The sequence below is a fragment of the Sylvia atricapilla genome, chromosome 1, assembly GCF_009819655.1.
Source record: "Sylvia atricapilla isolate bSylAtr1 chromosome 1, bSylAtr1.pri, whole genome shotgun sequence".
NCBI lineage: Eukaryota > Metazoa > Chordata > Aves > Passeriformes > Sylviidae > Sylvia > Sylvia atricapilla.
In genome coordinates, this window is record NC_089140.1 from 13,593,359 (window position 1) to 13,606,842 (window position 13,484).

The 13,484-nt window shown below is 37.7% G+C and overlaps 1 protein-coding gene across 7 annotated transcripts in view; it reads left to right on the forward strand.

Moving 5' to 3' along the window:
• The window catches only part of PARD3 (par-3 family cell polarity regulator), a 525,862-nt gene that overhangs the window by 258,765 nt on the left and 253,613 nt on the right, over positions 1 to 13,484 (forward strand). For all 7 annotated transcript variants that reach the window (XM_066315111.1, XM_066315121.1, XM_066315129.1 and 4 more), the window contains 2 exons: positions 10,723 to 10,911; positions 11,363 to 11,533. In XM_066315111.1, the coding sequence (XP_066171208.1) occupies positions 10,723 to 10,911; positions 11,363 to 11,533 (360 nt within the window). The remainder of the gene's footprint in view (positions 1 to 10,722; positions 10,912 to 11,362; positions 11,534 to 13,484) is intronic.

Below are 13,484 nucleotides of genomic sequence, written 5' to 3' on the forward strand. Positions count from 1 at the left end.
CTCTCCTGAAGGGCTCTGCAGAACTGTGGGTGTATCATTGTTTCAGAGGTGCCTTGTGGTATCTCTTCACTGCATCTCGTTAGAGGATATATGTTTTTATCTTGATAGTTTCATACCACGTACTGCTGATATTAAGGAGATCAAAGATCAAAGCCCAGGATAGTATTTCTGTCTGTAACTGAATACCACTGAGAATAATTTGTGGGTGCAGCCTTATAAAAGTATCCTGGTTTTAGGAGTTGAAATTCCAACCCAAAAGCTCATTAAGATAAAGCAGATTGCCTACAAGGTGTTTATAGAAATCAGTTGCTCATCTGTTGCAAAGTTAATGTTTTGTAGCAAATTCCATGGTGAAAACCCTTCCTCAGCATTCTTGGAATCAACACTCTAACTTCATCTAGGGAAAGAGCAAAATAAAATAGGTGTCTCCCATTTGTTCTCTTTAGATGTAGGGTAAAAAAAATGCTTGTTAATCAGGAGATTATGCAGAAGGGATAAGGAGTGTATGAGTAGCCAGGGATTTCAGAAAAAAAACCAGCTAGAAAGGCCTAGAAAGCCTTGAAAATATGAAAGTGAATTGGAAAATATATGTAGACTGAGTAACATATGGTAACTAGAAACCTGATCAATATAAAAAAATTTGCCTGATGTCATTATGTGTTGGGATTTTTTGTTATTTGTTTAAAGACTAGGAACAACAGTGATTGACAGTAGGAACACTAGGTCTCTTTGTATTTACTGACTCCAGTATGTGAATAAAAAAAGGTACTAAATGTGAAAGGTTTCAGTGGGTATTTGTAATGCACAATGCCTTTGCACTCATGTCCCTTGTTCCAATCTACTTAGCTTTGGAGGAGTGTGATACTTCAGTTTTTCAGAACTTAATTTTCCTGAGCTGCACATTATTAATACAGTCACATCTTCTTTATTATTATTTTTGAAAGTATTTCTCGTTGCTTTCCTTTATTCTCCTTGGTTCTGCCTCAATACCTGTTTATTTCTTCTCTTTCTACTTTTCAGGTCTTTGAGATTTCTAATCTTGCAATTTCTATTTCTGTGCCTGCTCTGATCTTTGTGCTGTTAGTAGTGAGGTTTTAGTCTCCAAGTGTCAAGAACTTGATAGTAGAAAGCAAAGCAAAAAAAAAAAAAAAAAAAACAAACACCAAAACAACAAACCAACAAAAGAGCATGATGAAGGCAGTGAAGCTACAGAAATGAGAGAGGTGGAATGCAAGTCTGTTTTTCATTTAAAGGCAAAATGGTTGTGGGTTTTTTTGTTGTTATTGTTGTTATGTCTTTGTGGAGAAATAGAAGGAAAACGCACCTTTGAATTTAAAAGAAAAAAGAAATGAAAAAAATTTCCCTTGAAAGTAGAAGGCCTGAAATAAAATCACAAAATATCAAGACTAACTTACCATTTTTTACTCAGAGGTTACCTTCATGTAACTGTTACTTTGAAGTGGTTTGCATGAATATTGTGCCACTTGGATGCAGTAGTTAATCATCACAGAGGTAATAAAAGAGAACCTTGAAGGTTATGTTTTCCTAATTTGTGGTCTGAAATACTTTACAGAGTTATTCCTTACAACCCATATAAATTCAGTTTTTTTATGCACCATCACAGAATACAGATTCTCAATCTTAAACTTCCATATGAGAAGATTTTGTAATTTGATAGGCTCACAAAATTTAAGCTCTGCTCTCCAGTTTTGCATAAGAAATGCAAATTGCTGATGCAGCTTCAGCTTCTATCCAGTAACTGTGCCCTGTTGAAAACAGGACTGGTGTTTTTACCTTCTGCTTTGCTTATGAACAGAGCTGTTGCTCTGTTTCCTCATGAGACAAGGAATCTCCTGTATCTTGGTTGAAAGCTTGTTTCATCTGGCCACGAGTTTGTGCCATTTCGATAGCTGATGACAGCATGGAACAGATGCACCTATTGCTAAACAGGGTGATTATTTGGAATGTAGGAGATTGACCGTAATACGAAAAACTAGTAATTTATCATTATTATATTTCTGTTTCTAAGCATAATTATCTTAATCCTGTTACAGTGCATTGAAATGAACAGTTAATTATGCTATGTACAACATCTGCCAATTAATTTTTCCTCATACTCTTTGAAGATTGAGAATGTTTCCGTAATATTTTGCTTTTACAATTGTCATTCACTGTTTGTTTTCTGAATTCAGAACCAGCAAGTTAACTTTCGTGTAAGCATAATGCTAGAAAAATAATAATTATCATATGAGTAGGTATTTTCTAAGGACTGTTGTCTATTGATAAGAAGAGATTCAGAATCAGAATTAGAATTCAGGATTTCATTTCATGACTGTTGCACTCAGCAGCATGGAAAAGCTTCAGTTTTCTGTTCTCATTTGTTTTTCTGTCAACTTGCTGTAAGTGAGCAGAATGTTATGAATTTAAGTGAGTGCAGAATTCGTAACAGTGACATAACAAGAGTGGTTGGCGTATTGGAACAATATATAAATGATTAGCAGCACTGATAGAAATTGCAAATGGGATTGCTTTTTACTTTCTTCTGAACTTAAACATTTGATATTTCAGTTATTACCTAAATTTCGTTTTGATCGCTGTGTTTTTTCAGATCTAATTGCTGTTCTTGCCATATTCTTCTGTATGTGATTCTGAGTAAATTAGGTAGCCACTCTTTTTATGCAAGAATTCATTGCCTGTAGGAAAGGGGTAATACTGGTCAGAGGCATTTTGTAAGAACTAATAGTTACTTTTCTATACTTTTTGTTCATAAGTTTTCATATTGTGAGTATGAGAGGCAAATACTAGTAAATGCCTAGAAATACATGATTTGTATTGATTATTGGATAGAAAATTCTTGTGTGAAAAAGCACAGTCAGTGTTGAGCTTTAAGAGGATGTATTCTGAGTGCATGTGTGTTGTCTTTTGCTCAAAAGCTGTTTGTATTACTTCAAGATACCTAGTCACTGAGGATGTATCCACAGATATTTTTTAAAAGCTGTAATAAGTCTCCACCACTTCCTATTTAGCAGCTATATAGAACTTCAGCTTGGTGATCCAAATGTCTAAACGTTGAGCCAAGATCATAGATGGACTAATGTCAGACTATATCACCAGCAGTGCTGTTATCAATAGGTAACAGAGTGATTTTACTGAAAGAGGATATGTCTGACTGATGATGATTAAGCTGATGCTGTTATTTCCTCCACGGTGCAAAGATTTTTTGTACCTTTTTATCTTCTAATGGCGTGAGGCACAAGGGTGATTACAATGTTTTAAAAGCATTTTTAGTGCAATTTTGAGTAGTTTCAGCTAATAATTTTAATAAAGTTTTGACATAAGAAACAGATCATTGCCATATGAAAGAAATAGTGAATGTGTGATTTCTTCAAGGTGCTGTTGTGGTTTCAGTCTTTTACTGTAGGAGATACTCTAGTGTTAAGTAGCATGATCTGGCACGTTTATGACTGGAGATAAGACATTAATTCCTAGTGAATAATTAATACAACAGTGAAGTGGCTGTGACCGTGAATGCTTTTTGACCAATCTGAATTTCCTGGAACATTCAGTGATAAGCCACATAAACTTCTGCATAATGCAGTGCCTAGAACTGACCCCCAGGCTCAGTTTTGACTGTTAGCAGCCAGTGATTTACCTGGGATGTGGTATGGCACATTTAAACTGGCTTTGTGCAGCCCCGTAGGGCAGCTGTGGCTGCTTTCTGAACACTGGCAGTTGAAGACAGTTGCTGAAAAATTCCCAGTTTCATGGAAGATGGCATGCATGTCCCTCCACTGTGACAGGGTTGTGTTAGTGCCACCCTTGCAGAGTCACCCAGAAGCCACACCTGTGTGTAGAGACTTGATTATTTGGTGCAAACCTTGTTTTACTGCACCATTGCCTTTAGACTCTTGGTGTTGATTCTCCCTTGATATTAAATGCAAGGAAAATAGTGAGATGAAATGGTTTGCTGTGGTTGCCTGAAAGCTGGCAGCAGAAGTAGGAGTGCGGCACAGATCCCTCTGAGGTGCTCCATACTGACATTACTTTATGGGGAGTGTGTTTCTTGCCATGGATTTCTACAAAGGCATTATTTCTCTTTCAACTTGTTTTTCCTGTCTCTCTTTTCCAGACACTACCTCTTTCTTTAGTTTTTCAGGTCTTGTAAATCCAATAGGCCAGTGAGAGAAGTATAAGGATTTTTAGGGAGCTCTGTCATTAGTGTGTCGGGCATTGAAGTTTTTCTTGAAGAAGGGATAGTGCAGAGAGCTGTAGCTTTATAGGCTTCTTTGCCAGAACAGACACCTGCTGTGTATGTAATCCCTTGGTTTTCACTTCTCTAGGATAAGCAAAGTGTAAAGGAACGGGGTTAGCATTACAATCACATGTTTTTGTTTCAGGATATACAGCAGGAACACAAAGTTTGAATAGGAGCAGCAGTTTTGAACAGAGTATGTTGGCCTGAATAAAGTACAGTCATTATGGTACCTGGAACAGATTAGTCTCTATGAGAAATTCTGAGATTATGAACCAACAGAATGTAATTTTAATAGTCTGATCAGTTTTTGAAATACAGAATCTCATTTGATTAAGCCAGTTTGTGTGACAGCCCAGGTCAGAGTATTGGCATTAGGGAGAGTAATATAAGTATAGACAAGCAATGGGTTTCTTATAGAGAGAAGTAACAAACATGTGGATGTACTTAAACATGGGCTTTTGCAGAGCTTTGATTTCCATTCTAAATGAAAATCACATGCTAGAATTTTTGTGCTTTGGAAAAGCATTTAATTTTTCCTAAATCATATCATATCATAATCCATCCAAACCTTTAAACTGAAGTTATTTTTGAATGTGGAACATCTTTTTTGATAATAAGTTAAATCCTTAAAATGGACATAACAGGAAATCCAATGGGGCTGTTCTACAGTACTTCCATGAGCTAGCATTTTTGCCTGTAAATACTTACCAAAGTTAATCCACATCTAATACACAAGAAACTCTTCCTTGATAGGATTAAGATTAAAGCGGAGCACATTTCCCATAAAATTTCAGACTTTAGATCTAGTTTTTGATATTTAGCAGCTGCTGTTTGATTTGAATGAATGCAGTCTTTGCCAGATGTGATGTATTAACTTTGCTAATATGAATAATGAGTTTCTGTATACAAGCAAATAAGATTCATTAGTATTTATCTAACATATGACAGATGTTATAAACTAAAATTCTTAGTCTAGGAAAAAATAGAAAAAGAAAGCCAGTATAAGATTTCTGGTTGTTTAGTTGGCTTAAGCCCATTTTATGACCATTTTATAACCAGGTAAGTAGACACTGTAGATCCTCAAAACCTACAGTGCAACACAACTGTTAGATTAGGAAAAAAAAAAAAAGTTAAACGACCTTGTACTTCAGGAGAAAACAGGGTTGGAGTGTGCATGCCACTACTGGATCAGTAGACAGTATTTTCTCTGGGTTGCTCTAGTTATATTTTTCTAGTGTGTATATGTGTATATATATATATATATATATACACATAAGGGTGTGTTGTATGTGTACATGCATATGTGTGCATTCAAGAACTCTGTGAAAGTTTTCATGTACATGTATTCATATATATAACTTGGAAGTGCAGGTTACCCTTCAGGAGTGGGGATGCAGAACTTTATTGGTTGCTCTGTGAAAGGGAACAGGAGCACATTTTTGTACAGTCACAAAGTAATGTGCAGGCAAGTTTCAGTGACTGAATAACTGCTGAGAAGGCAGCAGGTCTAAGCTTGCAAAAGAATGAACTTCACTGGAGAGAATACTGCCAGATTTGTAGCAGCAGCAAGTCGCTTAGGAAACCTGTCCTAACTTGACTGAAAATTGCTTCCCTCGTTAGGTGGGAGGAAGGTATTTGCTGTTCAGTTTCTGTTTTCGCTCATCTTCCGCTGCTCACTCACCAGCTGAACCCTGATGAGGTCCTGCAAAGTGAAGAAGTCCCAAGCAGTAGTGTGTAAAACATGAACCCCCAGCCGATCCTGCTCTGCTCCCCACTGGTGTGGCCTCACCTTGAAATTGTGTGAAGTTCTGGGCACTGCAGGATAAGAAAGCTCTGAAGCTGTTAGAGAGTGTCCAAAGGAGAACAACAAGAATGGTCAAGGGTCTGGAGGGAAAGCCGTGTGAGGAGCAGCTGAGGTCACCTGGTCTGTTCAGCCTGGAGGAGACTGAGAGGAGATCTCAGTGTGGTCTTCCAGAATCCTCCTGAGGGGCAGAGGAGGGGCAGGCGCTGATCTCTTCTCTGTGGTGATCTGGGACAGGAGCCAACGCAATGGCCTGAAGTTGTGTCAGGGGAGGTTTAGGTTGAATATTAGGAATAGATTCTTTACCCAGAGGGGGGTTGGCCACTGGAATAGGCTCCCCAGGGAAGTGGTCACAGCGCTGAGCCTGACAGAGTTCCAAAAGCATTTGGACAGTGTTCTGAGGCACAGGGGGTGACTCTTGGGGTGTCCTGTACAGGGCCAGGAGTTCGACTTGATGATCTTTGAGGATCCCTTCCAACTCAATGTATTTTGTAATTCTGTGATAAAAGGATAAAGAGGAGATGCTGTTACTAGTATGATAAGAAAACTAATGGCACTCTAACTGCTGAAGCCTTTTTTAATGTTGTTTATAAAATTAAATTAGATTTTATGATCAGATCAGAACTTATGTAGAAGATGATGTTATGTGGAAGAGAAAAACAATTCCCCCTCATTTATCTCATGGCTTTTTAAAATCTCTGTATGTATCAAAACACTGCTGTAAGTCTGCTCTAGTCAGGAAGGTTGTCTTTAAATTTACAATATATTGATGTTGTATTTAAAAAGTGAAAAACTTAACTCAAGCGTAGTTCAACATAAATTGATGCTAAATATGATTTTGAAGCCAAAAAAGTCACCAATATATTTTATCACCAGTTGAATTTTTATTACAAACTATGTATTTGAGCAGCTTCATTCATCCAACTGAAGTTATTTCAGATGACCTTTTCCTCAGCAGCCTCTGTCTGAACAGAATATTGTTCTGCTGTTAATTGTTTTGGACATAGTGTGTGAAAAATCTTAAGGGAGTTGAATTCTGTTGTTCAGCATTCACAGTACATAATTTTGCTTGCATGTTTACTGCTGGCCTGTCAAAATATATGACGGAATAAATTTCTCCTACAGATCAACTAATCATGAAAATAGTGTTGAGGTGTTTGATTGACATAGTAAAGCTGTTAATTTAGTGAGTATCAAGATCAAATGAAAGCTACTGCAATTAAGAAGTGACTGTGTTCTCTGCCGAAAATTTTTAATGCTGCATTTTAGACTTTTTATGCATTTTTATGCTGTCTCATGGACATATTAGGAATTTCTGTGATTTGTTAATTTAAATACCTAAGGTTCAACATAATTTCAGTGCAAATTTTACTTTTATAATAACTGTTTTTATATTGATTGGGAAGAGTTGCTGTACATATAATGTTTCTGTACTCTAGAGGGCTTTGGAGAACAAAGGATTGAGTCATCATGAGGTTTTGCTGGGGTTTTTCTGCTTTGTTTTTGTCTTTACAACTTTGGTTCAAAATATTATGGTTGCAGGCTAAAAATAGTTCTGCTCATTTCTCTGTGAATGGCTCCTTATTGACATGCTTAGAGGTTCCTTATCACTGTATGGTCCTGTTCCAAGGTTTGCATTATCAAGTTATGTTCAATAGATCATACATAGTAAGACCTTCTTTGGTACCATGGTGTGGCACAAATCTTAAATTCGTTGCTTTCATATCCATAGCCCTTGAAAATTAATAGTTCAGTTTTTATTGAAAGCCACCTTTTCCACATTTATTCTACTTTTTTTTTTTTTTTTTTTTTTAACTTTACATTCAATATAATATAATATTGACAGGTATCACACAGAGTCTAGGGGGCAAAAGGCTTCTTAAGTACCTAAAATTCCAGACATAGATATGGTGGCAAAGCAAGTGTGCTAGGGTGGGAAAAACTGTAGATAGCTTATAAAGTCCCTGAAGAAACTTAGCCATAGCCTAGTAATGGTAATTTTCTTCCTTGGGTGAGTTGAGCAATTTTCTCATGCCTTCAGTATTTCTGAGCCAGTGCTGAGGCTGCTGTTTCTCATTTTTTCATGAGCATGATGTGCTCACTCATGTACAGCTGCTATGGAGTAGTTTGTTCCAGGTTTTGGCCTCATGTTTCACCTGCACACTCAGGTGTCTGTAGCCTGATTTTATTTCCTTATTCAAGATTGCAAGAAACAAGCAAGCATAAGCCTCACATTAAAACCAGGGCTGAACTGATAATGCAGCTCTTTGGTCTTGCTGAAGAGAAGTAGCGTAGAGGCCATTAGCCAAGTCTTTGGGGATGCTTGAGAGAGGCTCAGTCCAATTGACCCTTTGCCATATAGAAATGCACCTGACAGGCTGTGCAAGGAAACGGTTTTGTTCTCTGCCCTAGAAGGGCTTTGCCTGAAGTTTTGGTGGATTTTTTTGAAGATTAGAAAATTACTGAAGGAAGAGGGCAATTGATTCTAAATTCATGTTAACAGTAGGAAATAGTAATTCAATAAGCATATCTGCTTTCTTGGGTAGCCATACATCCGACCTTGGCTTTAGCACTCTTTTGGCTTGCAGGCTTTATTCCTACTACTATTTATTAAGGAATATGAAAGTGTTACAGAAACTATAAGGTAATATGCATCTGTCTCAGATTGTTTTATTCTGCAGCCACTCAACAAAATGTGGATTTAAACGTATGCTGGAGGGATTGCTGCTTTAAACCAAACAGGAAAATTAGGGTGGTAATTTTCCCATAATTTGGGAGACATCTTTTACATAGAGTGTTTTTCAATAGACACAATGCACCTTTCCATTCCTCACAGCTGACATTGATCATGCTGTTTCGTGAGGCCAGGAGATGTGTTTGAATAGTGGGATTCACAACAAGCCAGCCTAGCTATGGCACATTGATAGGGGGTGTTAATATTTGTTGTTGTTGTTGTTGTTTTTGTTTTAAATTGATGAACTATTGTTCTTAGTCCTAAACAAAAGGAGTCTAATGCAAAGAGAAGGGTTGGTGAACACATGAGGGTTCACGCTTTTAACCAAGTGGGAAAAGATAGAGCTCCTGTTTTTCTTCCTCAGCTGTTGCGGCTCTCTCAGCAGTCTGACTGCTTTCCCATGTGACATTTTTGCACTGCATTTCTAGGTCAGTGGTGACACAACTAACATGCTTGTGCCCAAACTGATCATCTCAGTCTGCTGTACTCCACATGGCTTTCACATCTATCTTTGCCATAGGCTGTGTTTGCATTTCCTGAAGTCTTAAGAAACAGGGACAGCTCAGCAGGCGCATGTTAACTTCTCATACGTCTTCTCACTCATATGAGTGAGCTTTGCAAATAGACCAGTGATGTGGGAAAAGTTGGTATAAAATCAGTGTCAGAAGCAGAGGTGACATGTTGCTAAGATTATGAAAATTTGGCCAGATTAACTCTTCCAGAGAAGAACTGCTGATGCTGGACATTAGTGTTCACCTTCTGCTGTATGTTCACTTTCTCCTTCATGTGGGTGAAAAAAACCCCAGCATAGTCGGGCTCACAAGCATCTTTTTGCAGAGAATTTAAGGGCATGACTTTTTGTTTAACTGATAAAGGTATGGCCAAAAGTAGTTATAACCACTTTGTTAGATTTGAAAGAGGATCAGAAACAAGTGAACAGCATCTACTGTAAGGGATAGGGCTGGTGAATGGCCTGTCCCTCCCATTCCTCCCTTTGGCAGGTCTCCTGTGCCTGAGCAATGCTCCTCAGGGCATGGCCACTTTCATTCCTGGGTGTTGTGCCCACGCTGCTGCCCCATGAGTGTCACTGCTCTGTGGGGACACTGCAAGTGGCCTCTGGTCCCAGCCTGTTGCCACCTCGAATTTGGCAGGAGGTGAAGTGTGAGGTCACTTGGATGGCTTTTGGATGCATGGACAGGGTGTCACTGAGCAGCTCCCTGCTGGTGGCTGTGGCAGGCCTGCCACTGTAGTTCGGGCTGATTAAAACCTGGGATTTTCCCAGCCAGGCTAAAACTGGGTGTTGAGGACAACAAAGAGCCAGAGAGGTGGGCAAGAGGACAGAGGTGATGGGCAGAGGAAGAGAGGAAAATTGGCACTCAGAGCTGTGTTTCGTGATAAGCCTGGCAATAGCAGAGATATGTGCTGTTGCAGATCTCAGCTGTGTAGTTTTCTGTTTTTTTCCTTACACAGATAGTTTTAAATAAAATGAAATGAATAAGTAATTTTTGAATTTAATTTTCTTGCACTTAGTTTCTCCCTAAGACTGCAAAGCTCCATAGATGGTGATGGTATTTTAAAAATTCTGTAGGTTTGCAAGTAGGAAAATATTTCTGATAAAGCTCTCTTTTGGTTAATGAAATAGCAGCTTACATGTGAGTTAGTATTGATGGCAGATTCAGTAATGACATGTGATTCAATTACTTTACTAGAGAGAGACGCACTTAGACACAAATTTAAGATATTTCTGAATCTAGGCGTCAACTGGAGGTGATTGAAAATACACTATTTCTGCACATTTCTTCACATAATTACTGTGGAAAATATTGTGGCATTGTAGTAAAGAGCAGAGAGTTTTGAATGCTAATAGCTGTAGGGGGAAGAGAATTCCCAGAGAAATGCTATTCTATAATCCCACGCTAATCTCCCCAACAGAAAGCAGAAGAGGAGGAGCTTGTCCTCACACCTGATGGCACCAGGGAATTCCTGACTTTTGAAGTTCCCCTGAATGACTCTGGGTCAGCCGGGCTTGGCGTGAGTGTCAAAGGTAACCGGTCAAAAGAAAACCATGCTGATTTAGGAATCTTCGTCAAGTCCATTATTAATGGTGGAGCAGCATCCAAGGTAAGAGGGAATATCTCTGTACTTTGCTCTTCCTCAGATTTCCATAATAAGTTATTTTGGAAATAACCATAGATCGAAGAATGATATTTCTAGGGTTCTCCAATTATACCATCAGAGGTAACGTTTAGATTTTTACTCACATGTTTGCACATCCCAGGATTTAAACAGCCCCGACAGATTCAGGAAGGAACAAGCTGTCTCTGGTACAGTTCTATTAGTATGCTGTTTGAGCAAACAGGTTATGATAATAGCTTTCAGTGCAAATCTGTAATTGGAATAGACATTTCCTGTAATGACTGCAATGGAAGCTGTTATTGTAGCGTTCATTTGGCCATAAACCCTTAGGACTAAGTATAGCTGGTGGAATTTTTTTTTTTTTAAATTCTCTCCAATAGACAAAACTTCCTTTGTGTGTGTTTTATGTAGCTATCTGTAATTTTTACTTTTCCAGGATGGCAGGCTTCGAGTGAACGATCAACTAATAGCAGTTAATGGAGAATCATTATTGGGCAAAACAAACCAAGATGCTATGGAAACCTTGAGGAGGTCCATGTCCACTGAAGGAAACAAACGAGGAATGATTCAGCTTATTGTGGCCAGGAGAATAAGCAAATGCAATGAGGTAATAATCTTTTGATATCGGGATTGATGATTTTCACTTCTGAGGTATTTGTGTTTACAGGGGATGTCATGTTTCCTCTGAGACTTGAAAAATAATATCTGAGAAGCTAAAGAAAGAGAGAATTACAAAATGATCTGAATTTCAGTGTTAGACATGCTAACGTTATTACTGATCAATAAAGTTTTTCTTTTGAGTATTTTTGTCAATGCAAAACAGGAAACACTGAATAAAACTCTATTGATTTTGTAATTGGATCTCACTGTTTGTGTGGATTTTTGTTCAGCAGAGTTTGTTATAGAGGTCTATTAGATCTTTCATGTCTAGACTTTGTGTTAACTGACTTGTTTCTTTGTCACTTACAGCTTTTAAAATTGAAAATAGGGTTCTTATATTTCATTATTGTATTTTATCTAAACAAAAAATTTCATATGTAGATTCTGCAAAACTTTATACAAAAAATTCAGTCAATTTGGATTTCAACCATGTTGTGTCTTGGCCTTAATTGTGGGAGAAGTTGAACTGCTGAATTCAGGGTGAAATGGTGATTCTTCTGATGATTTGCAACTTTTGTCTTCTCTGGTCCAATGTTAATGTGTTGATGTTTTAAAATACATTCGTGTTTTCTAATAGCTTATCTTCTATTTAATGTAAGTAGTGCTATATACTAGGAATATCTGGATGTATACTGAGAAAGACAGTAGATGCTGTGGAGGACTGAATTAGGCTTCAGAACAAATTGGAGAAAGGACTGAGTTAAATAGGATATAGCTGAATGGCATGTCAGAAAAGCCTGTCTTCTTTAGAAATCTAAAAGTGAATTCTTTCATTCTTGCTAATAATGTAAAGTCTTATCAGGAATGTTATCTTGATCATCATGTTTCAAAAATGATGTGCACAAATTGGTTTAGTATCTCTGTTCCTGCCTAGGGGAAAAAAGAATGGTTTACCTTTTAATGCATAAATCTAATCTTCAGAAAAAAATCACTCCACAGTGTGTTATAAAATTTTGTCTGAAAAAGACACTAAGCATTTTGAAAGTGTTAAGGTCCTCTTGATTAACTGCTTATACAAAGCTTTAGTACACATACATGTCTACATATGCGCACTGCTAGAAAGCCATTTGCTTAGTGTTGAAGGAATTCTGGCCTTCCTGTATGTGGTGATGTTATCTATCCCTGATTCAAACTGTCCTTTGGAGGCTGTTCGTTATTTTTACCCCATTCCAGATGCTACTACATGTTACTACTTAAAAAGGGTGAAATATTTTAGACTATTTCTGTGTTTATGGTTTGTTTTTTTTCTAAAAGGATGTAGAAGGTGATCCCTTTTCTCCTACTGAAAGTCTTCTCAATTGAATTAATCCAGGCAGTGTCTGGAAACATGAAGAAGATAATCCAGCAGTGATGAAACAAAGACATTTCTCCTTGAATCCAACACAGTTTTTACTCATTCAAGAACAGCTTGGTCCCCTATATCTGCTTGACATTTAGTACGATTTATTTTTGCAGAAATCACGTGCCAAAAGCAATGCAGCTGACTGCAGTATATGTGCTTCAAGATAAAAGAACTGATTGTGGAAACAGATTTAGATACACTGAAATGTACCTGCACAAGGGCAGGATAGGCCCTGTTTTTCTGGGCCTCCTTTGCAGGTTTTTCTGCATTTTCCCAACTCCTTAAGAAGCTGGAAAGATGAGCTATAATGATTAGGAAAGCATTGATATGTCACTATTGCTGTAGTAATCATCTTTACAAAGTAACTTCTGTAAGTAATTTTTTTCCTAGGAATTATTGCTTTTATCACACTCATCCAAAGGAAATATGATATCAATACTGTTTGCATATTTTAATATGATAAAAGGATGACTTTCAAGGACATAAAGCTGTTTACCTGCTGAGCTGGCAGAATGCAAGAAGTCACTTTTCTGGAAGTCTTGAAATGCCCAGACTT